This window comes from Octopus bimaculoides, chromosome 15 (genome assembly GCF_046866305.1).
Source record: "Octopus bimaculoides isolate indiv1 chromosome 15, ASM4686630v1, whole genome shotgun sequence".
Classification (NCBI taxonomy): domain Eukaryota; kingdom Metazoa; phylum Mollusca; class Cephalopoda; order Octopoda; family Octopodidae; genus Octopus; species Octopus bimaculoides.
This window is the reverse complement of record NC_142942.1, coordinates 48,168,332-48,193,331: the sequence shown is the minus strand read 5'-3', so window position 1 is coordinate 48,193,331 and position 25,000 is coordinate 48,168,332. Positions and strand designations below refer to the sequence as shown.

The 25,000-nt window shown below is 37.5% G+C and overlaps 1 protein-coding gene and 1 long non-coding RNA gene across 2 annotated transcripts in view; one reads left to right on the top strand and one right to left on the bottom strand.

Moving 5' to 3' along the window:
• Nucleotides 1–17,636, bottom strand: part of LOC128249537 (uncharacterized) — an 82,537-nt gene extending 64,901 nt beyond the window's left edge. The window contains exons 1-3 of the mRNA XM_089363990.1: nucleotides 17,369–17,636; nucleotides 4,030–4,196; nucleotides 2,488–2,587 (exon numbers count right to left, since the gene is read on the bottom strand). Coding sequence (XP_089220116.1) covers nucleotides 2,488–2,587; nucleotides 4,030–4,196; nucleotides 17,369–17,443 — 342 coding nt within the window. The 5' untranslated portion in view covers nucleotides 17,444–17,636. The remainder of the gene's footprint in view (nucleotides 1–2,487; nucleotides 2,588–4,029; nucleotides 4,197–17,368) is intronic.
• The window catches only part of LOC149132520 (uncharacterized), a 55,054-nt gene that overhangs the window by 866 nt on the left and 29,188 nt on the right, over nucleotides 1–25,000 (top strand). The gene's annotated exons all lie outside the window — the stretch shown is intronic.

Here is a 25,000-nt window from a genome sequence, read left to right as displayed (position 1 = left end):
AAAAGAGAAGATTTCTATGAAAATATGATAGATATATTTGCCCAGAAAGATCGAAGAATTGAATTAATTTATAAAAGGAGTAAATAAAATTTTAGAACATTAAAAAAAAAGCTTAATATATTAAAGGGCATTTATTGCAGGTTTTAGTTAGTGTTTGTTATAACGTAAGTTTCGACCTTCTTACATCAGTATTGTTTCGCAGGAGAAATGGTTCGACTTCTTCGTCACACCTAACCTACATAGGTTTTCGTTTCTGTGCTGCTGGGTGTAGTCTATTTACGGCCGTAAATAAGTCTCTTGTTTCAATCTTAGAGATGTTGACTTCTGCCACAACAGTTTTTTTTTGGGGGGGGGGGGGGGGGGCTTTTTATAATGTTGAATTTTGGCAGTCTTTCATTGTGTGTGTGTGTATTCATGTATATGCGTGTATTTTCAATGTGTGTGCGTGAGACGTAGTCTTTTAATATACGGAGTTCAGTAAGTCTCAGAACAGTCTACTTGAGTATCAATAATTTTCCCGGAATTGACAAGTAGCATGATAAAGCACCTGACTTGTCTTCGAGAGCGTAACTATCTAAAACCATGGCCATGTAATGTAACTAAATGTGTTCTCTTTATTAAATCATTTCAAATTGATTCAGCTGAACCAATAGGTATAGGGGCTAATGCAGAATCGCACCCCTTTGAAAAACGAAATTTTTTGAAAAATTTTTTTCGGATTCCTACCTTTAACAGAGATTCCAAATATGCAAAAATATTAACAGAATCCAATTTCATCTTTATTCCATTTCACTTATGATTTTTAGACATTTTAAAGGGAGAGTGAGGATGGGAAAGTACTGACGTTTCGAAGAGAGAGAAAGATACAAACAATACACTTATTACAGGCTCATCTCTACAGAGCCATTTTTTATTCCCTGCTTATTCTAGATCATACGGGGGTGATTGCATATTCAGAATCTCCCATATGTAAATCGTAGGAATACGAAAATTCTTTTACTGAAAAGTTGCCAGTGGGGGGGGGGGGAGAAATTCATTGCATGCCCAACCCCGGAAGTCACCGCACGCCACTGATGTATATATATATGTACATATATATATATATCTATATACATGTATATATATATATATATATATATATATATATATATATATATATATATATATATATATATATATATATATACATATACACACATACATATACATACATACATATATATATATTTGTGTATGTGTAACGTAAGTTTCGAAAAAAAAAACATTGGTTTCATATCTAACGTGAACTAAACATTATTCAGTTTCTCTAAACATTAACCGTTCTCTGCAAAGAATTCTTTTTTTTTTTTAACACAAGAACGCCAGTGATAGTTCAAGAAATTATGGCCGGGTGAGTTGTCTTCCTTTGCTTGATAGCAAGGTTTTCCAATTTTGAAGTAAAAATTTCCGAAAATGTGGACAATTTTGAGGCAGGGGGTTAAGTCAGTTATATTGACCCCAATACTCAGCTGGTATTTATTTTATCAACACTGAGGAGATAAATGGCAAAGTCAACCTCAGCAGAATTTGGTTTCAAATGTTGGTACAAAGCCAGTAATTTTGAGAGAGCAGATAACTTGATTGCTGGAGCACTGCCTTTAGTCGAGCAAATCGACCCCAGGACTTATTCTTTGTAAGCCTAGTACTTATTCTATCGGTTTTTTTTTGCCGAACCACTAAATTACAGGGACGTAAACACACCAGCATCGGTTGTCAAGCGATGGTGGGGAGACAAACACAGACACACAAACATATACACACATATACATATATACAACGGGCTTCTTTCAATTTCTGTCTACCAAATCCACTCAGAAGGCATTGGTCGGCCCGAGGCTATAGTAGAAGACACTTGCCCAAGTTGCCACACAGTGGGAATGAACCCGGAACCATGTGGTTGGTAAGCAAGCTACTTACCACACAGCTACTCCTGTGCTTATGAAATATATTTGTTTCTTTATTGCCCACAGGGGGCTAAACATAGAGGGGACATACGAGGACAGACAAAGGGATTAAGTCGATTATATCGACCCCAGTGCGTAACTGGTACTTAATTTATCGACCCCAAAAGGATGAAAGGCAAAGTCAACCTCGGCGGGATTTGAACTCAGAACGTAACGGCAGACGAAATACCACTAAGCATTTTGCCAGGTGTGCTAATGATTCTGTCAGCTCGCTGCCATTGTATCTGTCAGTTTTTGTTAGTCTGTTTGTGTGCCTCTGTGTCTGTCTGTCTCTGTCTCTGTGTGTCTGTCTGTCTGTCTATCTCTTTCCTAATTTGTAAGAGTGTTAAGATTTTTTTGAAAATGCCAAAACTTACCCTGTATTATGTAAGTAAATAAATCTAATATATAAAAATTAAAAGACAATATTCTAATGATGAGGTCGATTATTAGTTGTAACCAAAACAAACAAAAAAAGAAAGAAAAAGACAAAGAAAAGTCTTACCGGAAGTTTCTCATCAGATGGCCAAAATTTCTTGATGAGAAACTGTTTTTCTTTCCTGAAATGTAAATTTTCATTATATCTTTCTTCTATTGCTGTATTCCTGCAAGGAGAAAGTAAAGAAAACGGTCAGCATACATACATACATATATATATGTGCACACACACACGTACGTACATACACAGACACACACACACATACGCATATATATATATATATATATATATATATATATATATATATATATATATATATATATATATATATATATATATATATATATATATATAGTTACAAATACTCTTTTACATATTTCAGTCAATTGACTGACTGCGGCCATGATGGAGCACTGCCTTTATTCAAGCAAGTCAATCCCAAGACTTATTCTTTGTAAGCTTAGTACTTATTCTATCGGTTTCTTTTGCCAAACCGCTAAGTTTTGGGGACATAAACACACCAACATCGGTTGTCAGTCGATGGTGGTGGTGGTGGTGGGACAAACACAGACACACAAAGACATACATACATTTTACTTTGTTTTGTTACTTGTTTCAGTCATTTGACGGTGGCCATGCTGGAGCACCAACTTTAGTTGAACAAATCGACCCTAGGACTTATTCTTTGTAAGCCTAGTATTTATCCTATCGGTCTCTTTTGCCGAACCGCTAAATTAAACGGATGTAAACACACCAGCATCAGTTGTCAAGTGATGGTGAGGGGACAATCACAGAAACACATACATTCATATACATATACATACATATATATACAACAGTCTCTTTTCAGCTTCTGTCTACCAAATCCACTCACAAGTCTTTGGTCAGCCTGAGGCTCTAGTAAAAAACACTTGACCACGCAGAGGGACCAAACCCAGAACCATGTGGTTAGTAAGCAAGCTACTTACCACACAGCCACTCCTGCACCTATATATATATATATATATATATATATATATATATATATATATATATATATATATATATATATATATATATATATATATATATATATATATATATATATATATATATATATATATATATATATATATATATATATATATATATATATATATATATATATAGTATACATATATATATATATATATCATCATCATCATTTAGCATCTATTTTTCATGCTGGCATATATATATATATTTAACTTTGTATCTATGCTAGAAATTGGTCCCTTCCTCCTCACAGGAAGATTTCAAATCATAACAAAAGAGTACATGTACACACACACACATACACACACACCTGCACACGCGCGCGCGCGCACACACACGCACACACAGAGGAACATACTGTTGTCTTCAAAAGACAGTCAGGCAAAACATCTCGTGCTTTTTAGATGTTTCCTTAATGTTCTGTCTTTGTATATGACTCAGATCAATTTTGTCATTCGTTCTAATTAAAGATATATATCATTTTTTTTTTTTTTTTTTTTTGCTTTTGATGCCTTTTTCCGTTTTGCAAACTGAGTAGATAAATAAATCAATTAATAAAAATGAAAATTAAAAAAAAAAACGAAATATACTCACGAGTGATTGTTTGAGATATGAATTTGAGAATGAAAGACACACGTCTTGTTTGAATTCCTTGTGTTATTTGTGATGTCCGCTATGTTTCTACAGTCCCGCTTTGGTGGAATTTCCACTTTGGTAAGTTTTACACAAATATTTCTGGCTGCAGTAAACTGGACGGACACCTGCGGGATGAGAGAATGGAAGTGAAAATAAGAGGTGTTAGTCATGGTTGGATTTATGTTCTTCCTCGGCTAGCATGATGTTCGTCATGATTGTCGCCATTGTTGTCGTTTTCATCGTCATCAACATCATCATCATCATTATTGTTATTCTTGTCAGCATCATCGCCATCATCATCACCACCACAACCACCACCATCATCATCATCATCATCATCATCATACACACAAGCACAGACTCACAAACGCACACATAAACACACTCACACAAAGACACACATGCACACACACACAAACACACACGCATAATCACACTCATACATAAACACAATGACGTATTTGCACAGAAATACACAAACACTCACACACGCACACACACACAAAAACACACACACTCACACAAACAAACACAGACACACACACACACACACACACACACACACACACACACACACACACACACACAAGCATATAAACACACCCACACAGATACACACATGCACAAACACACTGGAAATGAATTAAAAAAAAACAGAACTGCAAACACAGGGAATCACATAGAAAAGGAAAAAGATAAAAAAACAAAACAAAAAAACCACCGTTGTACATATTTTCGTTGATGGCATAAAATCGTGGTTGAAACGAAGGATGGGAACGATTCTATTGAGAATAGTTAGTGAAGGAAATATTCTAGTGTCAGAAACTTTCCGAAACAAACATTAAAGACAAAGAACGTAAATAGAAATCTTTGGACTGTTTTGTTTCTTTTGTGCGTCAGTAGTTAAAAGAAAGGGGGGGGGCAAAGGAGAGGAAATATGCTGTGCTTGTGTGTGAGAGGTGGGGAGGGGTGGTGAATTTGTGGGTGTGAATGACCGTGTGAATGACCGTATGAATGTGTGTTAATGGATGCATGTCTGTGCAAGTATGTTTGTATGGCGCAGGAGTGGTTGTGCGGTAAGTAGCTTGCTTACCGGCCACATGGCTCCGGGTTCAGTCCCACTGCGTGGCACCTCGGGCAAGTGTCTTCTTCTATAGCCACGGGCCGACCAAAGCCTTGTGAGTGGATGTGGTAGACACAGAAGCTGAAAGAAGCCCATCGCATGTGTATATCATCATCATCATCATCATCGTTTAACATCCGCTTTTCATGCTAGCATGGGTTGGACAATTTGACTGAGGACTGGTGAGCCAGATGGCTACACCAGTCTCCAATCTGATCTGACAGAGTTTCTACGGCTGGATGCCCTTCCTAACGCCAACCACTCCGAGAGTGTAGCGGGTGCTTTTACGTGCCACCGGCACGGACGCCAGTCAGGCAGTACTGGCAACGGCCATGCTCAAAATGGTATTTTACGTGCCACCTGCACAAGTACCGGGAAGGCAACGCTGGTAATGATCACACTCAAATGGTGCTATTTACGTGCCACTGGCACGGAAGCCGGGCAGCTGCTCTGGCAACGATCACGCTCAGGCTTAAAGAATAAGTGCTGGGGACAATTCAATCGACTAAAAATTCGAGGTGGTGCCCCAGCATGGCTGCAGTTTAATGACTGAAACAAGCAAAAAATATGTACATAGTTATGTACCGATATGGTGCCATACCATTTTCATACACATGTGTCTCTGTTACTTCTTACTCTCTCACACAAACGCATACATAATCATTCACACAAACACATAGATGCACATACATGTGCATATAGTCTTGCTTATAGATACACACGCGCTTATCAATCCATGCAGCTACACACCTCCACACACACACACACACATACACACACACACACATACGCAAATGCACACATACAGTTACATCTTCAGGGTATTATACGCACAAGATTCAACTGCCAACTACTGCCAACACAACTCCATCATCACTACCGTCCACTACCACCACCACCACCACCACCACCACCACCACTACTACCACCATCATCAGCGTCATCGTCACCCACAAGCATTACCTATACCACACCTTCTTCTGCATTCATCGCTCGTCACCACCCACATCCATTGCCACCGCCCACACCTCGCCCACCGTTATCCACCCCCACATCAACCAGTGCAACCACCTCAGCCACCGCCGCCGCCAACACCCACACCCAACGGCACCAACGCCCACTACCATACACACCTACCATTATCACCACCACCACCAACAACAACAACAAAATCCTCACCACCTGCACCACCACCACCACCACTACTACAAACACCACCACTACTACAAACACCACTACTACTTCCAGCACCACCACTGCTGCCATTGCTGCTGTCACCACCACCACCACCACCACCACTACTACAATCACCACTACCACTTCCTGTACCACTACTGCTGCCACCACTGCTGCTGCCACTGCCACCACCACCACCACCATCACCACCACCACCCACCACCACTACCACCACCACCACTTCCACCACCACCACCACCACTACTACAAACACCACCACCACCACCACCACCACCACTACCACCACCACCAACACCCTCCATAGTTTTATATTTTCTAACTTTCCTTCAGGTCAAATCCACCTGGATTATTGTTATCATGAAACTGCCTCATTCATAGCTCGCTATGACAATGATGACGATGACGCTGACGCCGATGATGATGATGATGATGATGATAATGATGACAATTGTGTTAGTGGTGATGGTGGTGGTGGTGGTGATGACGATGATGATGATGATGATTACGATGGTGATGATGATGATGGTAAACTCTTCATATCCTGAACTCTATAGTGTAGTGTAATTATAATACATAATCATCTATTAATTAATGATCTTTTAATTGATTAATTACCATGCTGGCTTATTAAGTAGGTGATTGTCGTTGTATGAGTGGTAGTGTTGGTGTGGGTAGCAGTGGTGATGTTGTTGGTGTTGGTGTTGTTGTTGTTGTTGTTGGTGGTGGTGGTGGTGATGGTTGTATTGATGGTGGTGATGCCGGTGATGTTAGTGGTGCTGGTAGTTTTGATGGTGGTGTTGGTGGTATTGGAGGTGGTGTTTCTGGCAGCGGTGGTGGTGGTGGTGTTGGTGAAAATGGTGGTGGTTGCGTTGTGGTAGTATCGGTGGTATTGATTCTGCTGCTGGTGAGGGATTTTTTCCGGGGAAGTTACCTGCTATTTCAATCAGATCACATGACATACAAAACCCCCTACCCACTCACAGAACACTCCCCCTTTCTTTAAAATACTCTCTCTCCCTTTCTAAATTTAGATCCAACAGACCAACCAAACATAGAAAGGTTTTCCTTATTAATTCAGAGATTGTTAAATGCAAAGAGAGTTGACAAGTCACTTCAGTGTTTCATTGTAATAAATAAATAAATAAATAAATAAATAGAAGAAAAACAATGCAAAAACAGACAAAAAAACTCAGGAAGCAACATCTTATTTCATTTCCTCTAGTGACTAATTGAAACTCCAGGTATGGAGTTTCGTCATCTCACATATATTTGTTCTACGTCAGGTTGATCTTTGTCTAGAAAGATTACTCACATTAATATATGTTGTCACGTACAGGACATCATTATCCTCATCGCTGTTTAAAGTCCACTTTCCATGCTGGCATGGGTTGGACGGTTTGTTTGACTGAGGGCTGGCAAGCCAGGAGGCTGCACTAGGCTCCAATCCAATCGAGCAAAGTTTCTACAGCTGGATATCTTTCCTAACGCCAACCACTCCAAGAGTGTAGCGGGTGCTTTTTACGTGCCACCAGTATGAGGGCCAGTCAGGCGGTACTCGCATCGACCACGCTTGAATGGTGCTTTTTACGTGCCACTGGCACAGGAGCCAGTCAAGCGGAACTGATAACGATCATGCTTGAATGGTGCTTTTTACATGCAGGCACAAGGCCAGCAATTTTGGGGGAAGGGGTAAGTTGATTCCAAGCAGTGACCTGAACAATAACAATAACAATAACACTAATAATAATAATAACATCGAAGAATACCTTAGGAATGAGAACCCAGGTTCGAAATTTCCCCAAGACACCTGAAAAAGACTGGAGGGTATATCAGCCAAAACGTGTTAAGAACAAACAAGAAGAGGACAAATATCCGTCGAATGTAAATAATGTACATAATTCCTCATCTCTTAAATATAAAACAGAGGGATATATCGATTAGATCAACCTCAGTACACAACTGGTACTCTGCCTGATGATTAGCTAAGTTGAGACCCCACTTATTGAATAAATATTATATCAGAGGATCAGCTAGCTAAGAAACGTATGTGACCTGCAATTTACCCATTCCACTCCCTCACAATTTGAATTTTTATTCACATTTATGGAAACTCTAGTTGCTCACCATGAGCTATAAAGGAACTATCAGCTTATTGAATTTTCTCATGACTTCGATATGGGAAAAAAATGTATAACTTTCGATGCCAATTAATGGTTATTGTTCCTTATCATACTCTCTCTTTTACTCTTTTACTTCTTTCAGTCATTTGACTGCGGCCATGCTGGAGCACCACCTTTAGTCGAGCAAATCGACCCCAGGACTTATTCTTTGTAAAGCCTAGTACTTATTCTATCGGTCTCTTTTGCCGAACCGCTAAGTTACGGGGATGTAAACACACCATCATCGGTTGTCAAGCGATGTTAGGGTGACAAACACAGACACACAAACACATACACTCATATGTATACATATACATATATATGACGGGCTTCTTTCAGTTTCCGTCTACCAAATCCACTCACAAGTCTTTGGTCAGCCCGAGGTTATAGTAGAAGACACTTGCCCAAGGTGCCACGCAGTGGGACTGAACCCAGAACCATGTGGTTGCTAAGCAAGCTACTTACCACACAGCCATTCCTGCACCTGTTCATTTTTTTGTTCTAAACACCTGTCACAGACTGCTTGAAGCTTACAGACTTCCCACACTCGTATTCCTGGTTCTAACCCTTGTATATCGATATGTGTGTGTTTGTTATGGTGTTTTATCCTTGTCTCTCCTCTCACTGCTTCACAACCATTGTTGTGAAACAGACTGATAGAATAAGTATCAGACTTCAAAAAAAAAAAAAAGAAGTACTGGGGTTTCACTTGTTCAACTAACCCCTTCAAGGTTGTGCCCCAGCATGACCACAGTCCAATGGCTGAAACAAGTATAGAAAACAGAAAATAAAAAAAATAAAATCCTTTGAATTAAATTTTTTTTTTTTTTTTGTGCCTGAATAAAACTTTAAATTTATGCCTAACTCTAGACATAATTAATCATCGTTAGTTTCCACCATATTGGAAAAATAAATTCTATCTAATGAGGAGACACACTTCTGAAAGAAATTAACCTTTTCTTCTTTATTTTCTTTCAGTTTTTTTCTTTATTTATTTATTTAACTTTTCTTTTTTTTTTTTGGTTTCTTTCTTGCTTTTTCATTACTTTCAATTACTTTTCTTCTGAGCCCTTGCATCGTCTCCAGACTTGTGTAACGAGGAAACGGCAGATATTTTACTAACGTTCACAAAACAACAACAACAACAACAGCAACAACGACAACAACAACAACACATAAACAAAGAACTAAAAACACAAGTAAACAGACAAACATAAATAACATTTTTTTTTTTTTAAAGAAAAAAATTCCTAAGAAACAAGAACTGCCCCGGTTATTTTGAAACAAAAGTCGCTTAAAAATACGTGCTGTGTATTGAAATTGATCCTTTAACAGAGAGAGACACATAAAAAACATGAAATTTATTTCGAGATAAATGATAAATGCCATTTCCAATGATTGAATTTAAAGTTACTTTTCATAAATAAATAGGAAGTTGATTTTTATTTATAAATATGTGTGTGTGTGTGTGTGTGTGTGTAGATATATATATATATATATATACATACATATATATATATATATATATATATATATATATATATATATATATATACATACATATATATATATATATATATATATATATATACACACACATATATATATATATACATATATATGTACACACACACACACACACACACACACACACACACACACACACACACACACACACACATATATATATATATATATATATATATATATATATATATATATATGTTATATTTTTATTTGCTTATTTGTTTGTTTGTTGATTTATTTTGTTTATTTAATGATATGCAAGTATACAATTTATCATCATCACGTTCATCTATTCATCATCGTTATCACCGTCATCATTGTCGTTGCCATGGTTGTCGTTGTGATCATCATTATCATCCTCCTCCTCCTCATCCTCATCATCATCTTTACCCGCGTGAAGAACACCTACATCACCAGTACCACACTCCAACCCACCCAACATCATCCACTTCATCGTCGTCCTCAACTATAACTGCCACACGCCACCACCATCACCACTACTACCATCTTCATCCTCCTCCTCCTCCTCCTGACTATAATCCTCATCATCATCATCAACATGACTACCATCGCCACCACTGCAACCACTCCTATCACTACGACCATCATCATCATCATCATTGTCATTATCCTTCTCTTCCACATCACTAGTATCATCATCATCACCATCATCATCATCATCATCACCATCATCATCATCATCATCATCATCATCATCATCATCATCATCATCACTATCATTGTTTCCTTTTTTCTGTTCTTCCATATACCTCCGCCTCCTTCTTCCTGTTTTCCCCCTCCCCCCACTTTCTTATTCTATCCCCTATATTCTTTCATCTGCTGTATTATTTCTTCCTTTTATATCAGACATTCTTCAGTCTGTATTCATCTCCTTTATACACCACATAATCCTTATCTGCTTCACCACCACCACCACCACCGTCGTCATCGTCATCATCATCATTGGCACCAGCAGCATTGTAACAACAACAACAACCACATGTATGTATCAATGTCCATCCCTCTCATTCTCTCCATCACGTAGCAATAGGTTTTGCTAATTCCACATATTCATAGATAACTATTGATTAAGGTAACACTACCAATTCTGTCTTTATAGGGAACATCAACGTTTGCATATGATGTGTGTGTATATATATATATATATATATATATATATATATATATATATATATATATATATATTTATTTATTTATTTATATTTCCAAGGTTTTAAATTTGTATATTTAAAAGAGATAGAGACTTCGAACTCGACAGATCCATATTCCATTTATTCAATTATTTACCATCCGATGTCAACATTTCTGTGCCCAAACCTATCCAGCGACTGATCCGTTGGATGTCTGACGTTTGGCACTTCCTCAGGAATGGTTTCCATCAGAACAAATTACGAAAAAACACAAATAACGATCATAACAAATTATTAAAAATTATTAAAAGTTCCTTAACTTTATCTCTGCCATACTGTCTTCGTACTAGATATGTATATATAGGGGAGGTAACTCCTTAATTTTTTCTATTGTTACCGCTCTCCTGTGAGTGTCTACAAGATTAATTTATTTTATTTATTTATTTATTTATTAATTTATTTATTAATTTAGTTATTAACTTGGTTATTAATTTATTATTTAATATATTTATTTATTTTTAATTACTATCAATTATCCCCGATATGTAGACTATTTTTGTTGCCCCTGGAGGGTTCTCATGTCTATTATTCCATTTTACATTATTATTGGGTCTCCTTACTTGGCTAAGAGAGATCTGTCCAGGGAGTTTATGTTGAAAAAGAGTTCATAACTCCAACTAAAAACATTTGTCTCCCCTTACACACACTTCCTGTTTTGACACCATACTGCTTAACGCAAACTTTTAACCCTTTTTTAAAATCTAACACGACTCTCAATTCTCATGCATCCTTATTTTTCCAACCATTATATACATGAACTACCATTGAACTTCAAAAGCTCACACACACACACACACACACACACACACACACACACATATATATATATATATATATATATATATATATATATATTAAAGATAAAGACACGTATTGAAACATATACAACTCATAACCACATCTTTGCAAATACCTTTGTGGGTTGGGTGCAGGACGTTATGTAAGCCTCGATGCCACCTTCCTTCGCAATAGTGGAATCTTAATAGAACCACGCTCTGTACAATATAAACACCTTACTTAAACTAAATGTCTCCCACCTACACCCCAGCAGCTTTTAAACTATTTTACTATTTTATATCTACACACAAATACAAACAGACAGTTTTGTGTACATGTATTTGTATTTGCATCTCTCTCTCTCTCTCTCTCTCTCACTTTCTCTCTAAATATGTATATAGATATCTATCTATCTATCTATCTATCTATCTATCTATCTATCTGTCTGTCTGCCTGACTGTCTGTCTATCTCAGGTAGCCAAAAGGGAGGTTGGGCGGCAGGTATGCATAGCCAAGGGCAAAGCAGAAAAGAAGAAGTTTGCCAACGTCCAGCGATGTGAGGACCAAAGAACTGAAGTATTCCAGATTGCAAGACAGTGTGTGAAGCACGCATACTTGGCACACATCTTTACACTCTCACACACACATACGCACGCACACACACATAAACACACACTTACACATACACAAACACACACGTACACACATACACACATGCACACACACCTCTCACATACACAACACTCACTCACATACACAACACACTCTCACAGAAACACGCATACAACTACACACACAAGGGGGCATAAAAGACACACGCACGTGCACGCACGTACGTAAGCAAACACATGCACACACACACACGCACACACACACACACACAGGAACGCACATATAGACAACATACACACACACGCACGCACGAAAACATACACAATATACACATACACGCACGCTCAAATTATATATACACACACACGCACACACACACATACAGATACACATAGACACACACGCGCATGCACACACACGCACACGTACCTAACACTCACAATCCCACAAACACACACGCACATCCACACACATACACACACACGCACACACACACATGGACATAAACAACACACGCACATGCACGCACGCACACACACGTACACAGCAACGCACATATACACATACATACAAACACACACGCACGCGCAAAAACATACACATACACACGCGCACGTACATAATAAACACAAACACATACAGACACACACACACGCACACGTACCCAACACCTACAACCCCACACAAACACACGCACGCACATCCACATACACCCATACACACGCACCCCCCTCCACACACACACTGGCACAAACGAACCTACATATACACACATGCAAATGAACCTGCACATAACTCCTACACATACACAACACTCACACACACACACACGCACATACACACGCACATACACACGCACACATACAAGGCACATACACACACATGTAGAAACGAACTCACACACACATGCAAATGAACCTACACACACACTCACCCAGGTGCACATACATGTACACACACGCAAATGAACCCACACATGACTCACATACACACACAACAAACAGTGACACATACACGAACACATACTACGCATATACACGCACACACACACACACACACACGAAATAACCCACGTGCGATCCACAAAGCAAACCGCACGCATCATATACACACACACGTACACACACATATATATACACACACGTACACAAAAAATACAGGCACACACTGCTAGGAAATCACACCCACACAATACAAACACACACGCACACACACATACTCAAAAACTGCCTGCTTACCTTCTACTGACCATTGTCCACAAGCACTCCCTAACTATTCCTGCTACTAATTCCTTCCACTACGTCACACACACACACACACACACACAAACACACACATACACACTAACAGATAAACAACCAAACCACACACACACACACACACACACATACATACGCACACACACTTCTGTTATTACACACACACTTGCAGACCCTCGCGCACGCACACATATTCACCTCCCTTTTTCTCTCTCTTGTCTTAGAAAGAACTTTTCCTCCACCACTTCCTCTTCCAGTCCTTCCACAATCTAACCTCGTGGACATCGGTGCTGATTTTTTCTTCCTCCATTTTTCCCTTCTTTGAACTTTCCTTGTTTCCGACGAAGAGCTCCGATCGAAACGTCATACTCTCTCTCTTTCCTTTCCCGAGCGTTGCTGTTTTTTGTTATTGTTTTTTTTTTGTCTTTTTGAACTTATATATATATATATATATATATATATATATATATATATATATATATATATACACAGGCATACCTCACCCTACGTCATTAATTGGTTCCAGGACACATGACTTAGGTCGAAAAATGACTCAAGTCAAATTAACTTGTCTTTAAGCTAGACTAGGCTGAATTTACTTGTCTCTAGGCTAAACCAATAATAACCATTCCCAGTTCTGTAATTTATTTATAAATGCATTTTCAATAATACATGGTTAATAAAAAGCCTATCTTAAGCTTACAAACAAATAATTTTACTTTTTAATACAGTACAGTAAAAAAAAAAGTAATCTAAATTTATGAATACGATTTGGTGGTGTTTACGCTTTATTTATGAATGCGGTTTGCAGTAAGACCTGGTAAAAAAAAGGCCTCTTTTAAGCTTAAAAAACAAATCCAATAATCGTTAGTATTTCACAATAGTGAAAAAAACTAAATTGTTTTAAATTTACAATACGTACATGCAATTTGGTGGTTTCGTGATTTCATGAGTTCGTTCACTAAGCTACACTACTTTATGGTGTGTATCTTAACATTTACTGTACGTATTTCAATATGATTTTATATGCTTTTATTCTTATTTATTGTACAGTAACATGATTTTATGTCCTTTTAATGGTTTTCTAGTGATTTTATGATTCCAATATTTGAGGCGGACACATTTTACGTCTGTCCACCACAAATTTGATTTCTGTTTTTCCATATGTTATAGGTGCAGGAGTAGCTGTGTGGTAAGTAGCTTGCTTACCAACCACATGGTTCCGGGTTCATTCCCACTGCGTGGCACCTTGGGCAAGTGTCTTTGGCTATAGCCTCGGGCCTACCAAAGCCTTGTGAGTGGATTTGGTAGACGGAAACTGAAAGAAGCCAGTCGTATATATGTATATATATATGTATGTATGTGTGTGTATATGTTTGTGTGTCTGTGTTTGTCCCCCAGCATCACTTGACAACTGATGCTGGTGTGTTTACTTTGCCGTAACTTAGCGGTTCGGCAAAAAAGACCGATAGAATAAGTACTAGGCTTCCAAAGAATAAGTCCTGGGGTCGATTTGCTCGACTAAAAGGCAGTGCTCCAGCATGGCCGCAGTCAAATGACTGAAACAAGTAAAAGAGTATGTTATATTTGAAAATCGCCATATAATTGAAAACGACTTAAATCAAAACAACTTAAGCCGAGGTAGGCCTGTATATATATATATATATATATATATTGTATCAGCAGATAGATTGACATAAATATACATTCTATAGATGTTCTACAGAATAGCAGCTTGGATGAGAGCCTCCTGCTTTACCCTTAGGCTGATAAAAGCCTTGCGAATGGAAATGGTAGGAAGGAGGAGGAGGAAGAGGAGGAGGAGGAGGAGAAGAAGAAGAAGAAGAAGAAGAAGAAGAAGAAGAAGAAGAAGCTGATAATGATGCTTGAAAATAATAATATATTTAGTAGTTATTGATGATCGTTAAGGAGGTAGCTTACAGTAAACAAACTAATCTTAGCTGGGACATGTTTGTAGCCAGTTTTATAAAAAGGCAATCAGAAATTATATTGAACAAACATAATGTAATTCATAAAAGATAAATATGTAAATTGGTCGAATACTCTGAAACAAAAAAAGAGCCAAGTTTTCCCAGAAAATTTTTTTTTTAAATCCAAAAGCAAAATTTCATTACAAGTTATATTTTTTTAAATGTCTTTTGGAATGTTTTTTTGCCTTTTTTGAAACCTTGTTTGAGCCATTTCCTGAATTCCTTGGAAGCAACAAAGTTTATTAAATCAACATTCTTAGAAAAACTGAAGATTGCGAATGGCTTTCGTTTTAAGGTAATTTATCTCAAATATATTGAATTCTTGTGATTGTATTTATCTTAGATATTAATAAACCTATGCAAAGGCACGTATTTCAGATTATTGAGACAGATTTTGAGTAACAGCAATGTATTGTGGTAGGGCATTTCATTGAGGGGGTTGTGAATGGCAGCAAAAGGACTCCATCATACCGGTTCCAGTTAATGGACTTACTGAGTAAATGATTTATCAAACAACCAATTAATTGGTTAATTAGTTAGCAAATGATTCTTCCTACAATTGGTACAAGGCCTGAAATTTTGGGGGAGGGTGCTAGCTAGTTACATTGACTCAATCTCAGTGCTCACCTGGTACTTATTTTATCGACCCTGAAATGAGGAAAGGCAAGGTTGACGTTGTCGGAATTTGAACCCAGAACATAAAAGACAGATGGAATGCCGCAAAGCACTATGTCTGCCATGTTAACAATTTTGCCAACTCACAAATTTATAATAATTCTTTCTACTATAGGTACAAGGCCTGAAATATTGGGGGAGGTTGCTAGCCAGTTACAGAGACCCTAGTCCAGCACTCAACCGGTACTTATTTTATTGACCCTGAATTGAGTTAAAACAAACTTTATCTTGATGGAATTTGAACTCAGAACATAAAGACAGATGAAATACCATTCAGCATAATAATGTCTGGTGTGTTGATGATCTTGCCCACTCGATGTCCAATATTTTAAATCCAGGTTTGTCCCTGTTAATGGGGGTGGCTGAATCTACCTCACTCTTATAGCAGTTCCTCACACACCATCTCACCATCTCACCCAGTTTTGGGCATCTTCCCCCCTCAAGCCAACCCTCCAAATCTCCTCCTCCACCTGTCCCCTCCATGTTTTCTTAGGACGATCTTGCTTTCGCGGTTCATTCATTTTAAACTCAGGCACTCTCCTCAGAACATGATGCTCATCCCTGCTCAACACATGTCCATACCACCACACTCCAATGGACCTTGCCAGCTGTTCCACCAATATATGTATATTTATGACCAGAGAAAGCGAAAGAGGGGACAAGAGTAAGAGTTACATGCACTCACACACACACACACACAGACACACACACACTTACCGAAATATAATGCCAGAAGAAATGTAATAAAATTCAAGGTTTAACTCACCACCAGCAACAACAACAACAACCACAACAAGGACATCTTCGAGGTAGAATTTAAGGTGTACAGTGTAAAAGCCATGAGGTTGTTAGCTGGGTAGAGATCCTAATGTATTTAAGTATACATAGATGTATATATATATATACATGTATATATGTGTATATATATGAACTGGTTCAGTCGTTTAATCCACAGGTAACTTATATACACTCATTCATATATACACATAACTGGTATAAACACCCACACCTCACTCCCACTCCATGTCACTGTCTTTTTGTCTTTTCCTCTTTCCTCCTCTGTCTTTTCTTTTGAATAGTCAGGTAACACAGGATGCTAGAAAGAGTGTGAGGGGGGACGTAAAGTGAGGAGAAGGCAGAGGTGCAGAGAGGTGAGGGAGAGGATAGGGAGTGGGAGAGTGTGAGGGAATAGATATACAGGTAAATATAAACATAAATACATGGGTGTGTGAAAGATGGAGAGTGTAAGGAAGGAAGGAGAAAAGAAAGAAAGAAAGAAAGAAAGAAGGAAAGAACGAAGAGAAAGATAAAAGAAATAGACAGAAAGGAAAAAGAAAGAAAGAAAGAAAAGAACGAAGAGAAAGATAAAAGAAATAGACAAAAAGGAAAAAGAAAGAAAGAAAAAAGAAAAAGAAAGATAGAAGGAAAGAAAGAGAGATAAAGAGGGGAAAGAAATAATGAAAGACAAATAAAGATTAAAGGAGAAAGACATCGAGAAATAGATTTAAAGGAGTGTTTATGAAGTTAATATAACCGCAATGTTCCACCAAGGTTGACTTAGCCTTTCATCCTTTCATCCTTTCAGGGTCGATTAAATAAATAAGTACCAGTTACGCACTGGGGTCGATTACATTGACTTAATCCCCTTGTCTGTCCTTGTTTGTCCCCTCTGTGTTTAACCCCCTGTGGGCAATAAAGAAATAAATATAACAGCAATGTTTATTCTTTTAAGGTGGAGTCCATGTAAGGAAAGGGGGTATAAGGCATGTGCAAGGTAAGAGGTTAAGGGTGGGGAGGTATGAGGCAAACGTAACATAGAAAAGTTCTGTTGAGGAAGAAAGAAAAAACTAAAATTGTTGAATTAAACCCTGAAGAGTTGAAAGTAAAATTTTAGTCCTGGGTTTCTCTGGAATTTTGGATTTTTTTTCATCTAAAAGGGACGTAGGTATTTGTTAACTGATTGTTGATTCTAAAAATATATATGGTTCTGGGTTCAGGCCCACTGCATGGCATATTGGGCAAGTTTCTTCTACTATAGCCTCAGGCCAACCAAAAACCTTGTGAATGGTTTTGCTAGACAAAAACTGAAAGAGGCCCTTCGTGTATATGTATATCATCATCATCATCATCGTTTAACGTCCGCTTTCCATGCTAGCATGGGTTGGACGACTTGCCTGAGGACTGGTGAAACCGGATGGCAACACCAGGCTCCAATCTAAATTTGGCAGAGTTTCTACAGCTGGATGCCCTATATATTTATATATATGTGTGTGTATATATATATATATATATATATATATATATACACACACACACACACATATATATATATATATATATATTTATGTATATGTATATGTTTGTGTGTCTGTGTTTGCCACTCCACTGTTGCTTGACAACCGATGCTGGTGTGTTTATGTCCCCGTGACTTGACAGTTTGGCAAAAGGGAGACTGATAGAATAAGTACTAGGTTTACAAAGAATGAGTCCTGGGGTCAATTTGTTTGAATGAAGGCGGTGCTCCAGCATGGCCGCAGTCAAATGACAGAAACAAATAAAAGAATAAAAGAAAAAAGAAAATGAAAAAGTGTAAAAACACCAAAGAAAGAAAGAAAGAAAGAATATGTAAATGAATTAAAACATTTATTCAAACTAGGTAGGTAGGTATACTAACGTGATGATCTGGTCCACACAACCCATTTCTTTCGCTACTACAGATTGATTAAAGCAGTGACATAAACCAATAGTAATTAGAAAACAAAATGTATTAATGAGATGCAAATCATATCCTCGTTTTACCTGCTTAATATCTATGACATTTTTAATGAATTTTCATTCATTTTCACATTGGTGGATTGGTAAAACTGTTAGACTGTCAGACACTATGCCTTCTGGTAGTTCGTTCAGCGCTTTATGTTCTCAGTTCAAACCCTGTGATATGTCAAATGAGGTACCAGTGAAATACTGGGGGTTAATGTAATTCAGATTAACATGGCCCTTGCACAAGGATATCGTGGAAATTCATGAAGGGTTCTGTATCTTTTGACATCCTAAGTGGTCTAATGTTTAGAATTCTGTACTCTCACTGCAACAACAAGGGTTCAATTCCCTGCTGAGGAAAGTTTTCTTTTTTCACTGGCAGTTACCAGCATGGCCACAGCCTTTGGCTGAAGAATATAAAAGAATAAAAGAAGTGAAATGTTGTTAAGTAGGCATAGGCATAGCTGTAGCTACAAGTGACATTATCCAGATACAAGCCGAAGCAAGATGTCTGGTGCCAATATGAGTCGCAGGCCCAGGGATGTGGGAGTGCCATGATCTCTAGCACAAACCAAAGATCCCCAAAATGTCCAATGCCATTCCCTGCATATTCGGTTTTATATCAGAGTGACCGTCTCCTAGAGATATGCTTCAACAGAAGCTGAGGGGTGCCTCACTCCCAGTGGTCTTTCACACACACACAATCTTACATACACATTCTTGCACACACACTCTTGCACAAACACACACATACACGTGTATATATGTGTGTTTGCGATATGCTCCTTTCAGCTTCTGTCTACCAATTCCACTTGCAAGGCTCTGGTAATCCTCTGGATATAGCATAGAACACTTGCACAAGATGCTGCGCAATGGAACTGAACCTAAAACCATGGAATTGAGTAACATACATCTTATCTCCTCAGCCAGATCATATGCATCTATTTATTAATTTTTTATTTTTGTGTATGTGTGTGTTTTCTAAAGTGAAGTTCTTTGAGATTTTTTCTTCCTTTGATTTTCAAGCATCATAGCAGTTCATACCACAAATGGTGAATTAAAATTCAGTGATATTATTAATTAATTAATTATTATTATCTATTTATTAACGACTTAATTAGAGGAAGAGAAATTGGACTTGGCGAGTATAATTAGAGCAATATTTCAATGTCATGTATAACACGTCGGTAATTTATGACATAATTTTAAATCTTGCACTAAGGATTTTATTGGGTATCAAATTTATTTCCAAGGCTCTTTGCAACTTGCAAGTTACTGCAGATTACGCAAACTACACAGATATAGCAATTTAATGGGAAAATGAGATTAAAAAAGGTCCCTATAATTTGACTCGTTACTGTATTTAGGAAAGTCATTCCCTCATCATCATCACCATTATCATCATTTAACATCCATTTTTCCATAATAATAATAATAATAATAATAATAATAATAATAATAATAATGATAATGAAAAGTAACAACCAAAGAATGAGACGTTGATATTAGATAAATAGAGGACTATTTATATATGTTATAATTTAGTACAAACAGTAAAAGGTTGTCATTATAGTACTTGGAGTTTCGAATGTTGGAGAGAAGAGCTATGATACATCCTCGTTGGCTATTAATGGCACTAATAGCCAACAAGACTGCATCGTAGCTATTCGCTCCGATATTTGAAACTCTGAGTACTATAATGACAACCTTTTACTGTTTGTTCTAAATTATAACATATGTATATATATTGGGTTGTCCGGAAAGTTTGTGGTGATTTTTAAAGGGAAGAAAAAGGTCAATAAATACTTGCCATTACATTTCTAATGAACCAAATATGAACCATTTTGTTGCACAATGCGTCTCCATCTCTCCTTTAACTTGAAAATACCCTCTTCCCAGAATTGAGGTGGTTTCATGGCAAATGAGTCGAAAGATAAGCTACTATAAATCGGCACAAACTTTCCGGACAACCCAATATATATATATATATATATATATACAGTGGACTTCTTTCAGTTTCTGTCTACCAAATTCACTCACAAGGCTATAGTAGAAGACACTTACCCAAGGTGCCATGCAGTGGGACTGAACCCAGAACCATGCGGTTGGGAAGCAAGTTTCTTATTTCTTTACTGCCCACAAGGGGCTACACACAGAGGGGACAAACAAGGACAGACAACCTGATTAAGTCGATTATATCGACCCCAATGCATAACTGGTACTTATTTTATCGACCCCGAAAGGATGAAAGGCAAAGTCGACCTCGGCAGAATTTGAACTCAGATCGTAACGGCAGACGAAATACCGCTAAGCATTTCGCCAACATGCTAACGTTTCTGCCAGCTCTCCACCTTACCACACAGCCACACCTGCACCTATAAACTTATGCTCATAGTCATATGCTCTCAGTCATTACTCAGGCACTAGATTTCTTACCAGTTTGTTCAGCTCAAAGGCTCTTGCTTATAATCCTTTCCTGCATCATTCTAACCACGTGTCTGTATGATCTTACACTTTTTTTTATTCCCCAACTACATTACCAAAAAGACTCCTTCTTTCTAAGATGATATTTGTGTAATTTGAGTTAGACTTGGCAGCTATGTCCAGCATTTTTAATTTCCATAACCATATAGAAATTCCCTTGTTGGTTCATGGAGTCCATAGCTATTTCCAAATTATTAGCAGGTGAGAAATTCTAGTGGGATAGTTGTATTGTGGTATCATCTATGTAATATCTATGTTCAATACTTCCTATGTTATTGATTTTCAAACAGGACTGTTCTCTGCAAAATTGGTCTTATAATTTTGGTGGTTTGATTTCTTTGTCATTCCTTTTCACAAGCATCTTTTAAATACCATTTTCTCTCTATCTCTTTTGGTCTTTCTATCTCTCAATCTCTGCAATTTCTAAATATGTACACACACACACACACAGATGTGTATTTACATATATATATATATATATATATATATATATATATATATATATATATATATATATATATATATATATATATATATATATATATATATATATATATATATATATATGTATGTATATATATATATATATACACACATATATATATATATATGTATGCATGTATATATACACACACACACACACACACACACACATATATATATATGCACACACACATATGTATATATATTATATATATATATTCATATTCTTTATTCTTTTACTTGCTTTGGTCATTTGATTGTGGCCATGCTGGGGCACTGCCTTTAGTTGAACACACATCAACCCCAGGACTTATGCTTTGTAAGCGTACTACTTATTTTATTAGACACTTTTGCCGAACCACTAAGTTATGGGGATGTAAACACACCAACATCAGTTGTTAAGCAATGGTGAGGGGACAAACACAGACACAAAAATACATTGTCTTTACATTCTGTCTTTACATTCTGAGTTCAAATTCCGCCAAGGTCGACTTTGCCTTTCATCCTTTCGGGGTCGATTAAATAAGTACCAGTCATGCACTGGGTTCGATATAATCGACTTAATCCCTTTGTCTATCCTTGTTTGATCCCTCTCTATGTAGCCCCTTGTGGGCAGTAAAGAAATCATCCTGTCGGGGTCGATTAAATAAGTACCAGTTACGCACTGGAGTCGATATAATCGACTTAATCCCTTTGTTTGTCCCCTCTGTGTGTAGCCCCTTGTGGGCAGTAAAGAAATAAGAAACCCTTTGGAAGAACACTACTTCAGCAACATGTACTCACAGTCATACATTTTTGGTCATTTCTCAACATTCATGAGCACCGGTGAGGATAGACGTTTTTATTCCAAAGCATTCTCTGCAGTTTGGTGTCTCAAACAATTAAGATCCCAGCTGTGTAGAAAAAAATAACTTTCCAAAAATTTCCTTGCTTTCCTCTTTCACTAACAACTTATACCATATTTTCTGGCACAGGCTGAATTTTCAGACCAAAATTTACAACAAAAAACGGTAGGTCAACTTATACACCAAATTGACATTGGATGACCAAAAATTCCATGTGAAATACTGCTGGCATCGCAATGATAGTGAAGATATTTGAATGATTACGCTACATGTTTACTCAATATTTGACGATGTGTATGCCAGAAAATGCAGCATAACTGACCGACACTTCTATCAGTTCCATCAGCTCTTTGAAGCATTTAAAAAATTATTGAGAAGAAGACCACTCCAAATACTTAAATTGCTTCTTGGAGAATTTTGGCAACAGGCACAGCTTTCTTTTTTATCTTCCTGAAAAGTTGCTGTCCTAGACAGCAATTATTATTCACACTCATAAACTTGTCTCAGGATGATAGGGCAATAAAAATGTCGGAAAATTTACAGCCATCATTACTATGAATCTCTCTCTCCCCCTCTCTCTCTCCCTCTCTCTTCCTCCCTTTCTCTCTCCCTCCCTTTCTCTCTCCCTCTCTCTCTTATTATCCACCTGACTAGTTTGCCCTCTCACCACCTTTCTCTCTTTATGTATCTTTTATCTTTTGCTTGTTTCAGTCATTAGACTGTGGCCATGCTGGAGTACCACTTCAAAGAGTTTTTAGTTGAATGAATCAACCTCAGTACTTTTTTTTTGCATTTTATTAAAGCCAGGCACTTATTCTATCAATCTCTTTTCTTGAGTTACAGGGATATAAACAAACCAACACTGGCTGTCAGGCAGTGGTGGGGGATAGATACAAAGACACACTCACACATACACACGCACATGCATAGAGACACACACACATATATTCTTTTACTTGTTTCAGTCAATTGGTGGTGGTGGTGGTGGGGGTGGGGGTGATGATGATGGTGATAGTGATAATGATGGGGATAATGGATAATAGATAATACATAATGGATATATATATAATGGATATATATATATATAAATATATATATATATATATATATATAAACAAATAGTAAATGAGTATATGCATATATACGTACAGGTATGTGCATACCGACATCCACCTGTATGTATAGGTGCATATCTGGGTACAGGACATTGCAAACAAAACAGAGACGAGAAAACACACAAGCCACATAGAGAACATTCTACTTCATCAGCTACCTCCGTTTTAACACCGGCGTTTCGAAGAGCTAGGCAGGACGCATCGTTAAAACAGCTCTTCCCATGGACCGCAAATTAAATTTGTATACACAAATTAAATCTTGCCATGGAGGAATGTTGTGGCGGACAAAAAACAAGACAGGAAAACAAACAGAAAAGGCTTTACGACCAGACGAGAAAAATTGTTTGTGTGTGAACGCTATATATATATAGTAAGAGAAGGGATATAATATCCAGGCAGATACCAAATTTCTCTGAGTGAAAAGCCAAGGCTGGTTCCTTCTGATGGTGCATATGTTGATAGTCTTCCTTTAGCTCCCAGCTGATGTTCTAGTTTATTTCTTGGCTACCTACTTAGAGTGTAAAGTACAATATTTATAATATGGAGAATGAAGAATTCGAACATTCATACTATGCTTATTTCCCTGATCGTTTATTCATAATGATAGTCCAACACATGCTTCGATTGCACCAACTGCATATTGTTACATATTCATATGCAGCAATTTATGTATTATTAGTACGATCTCTTCAGAGCATATAGGTACGATAT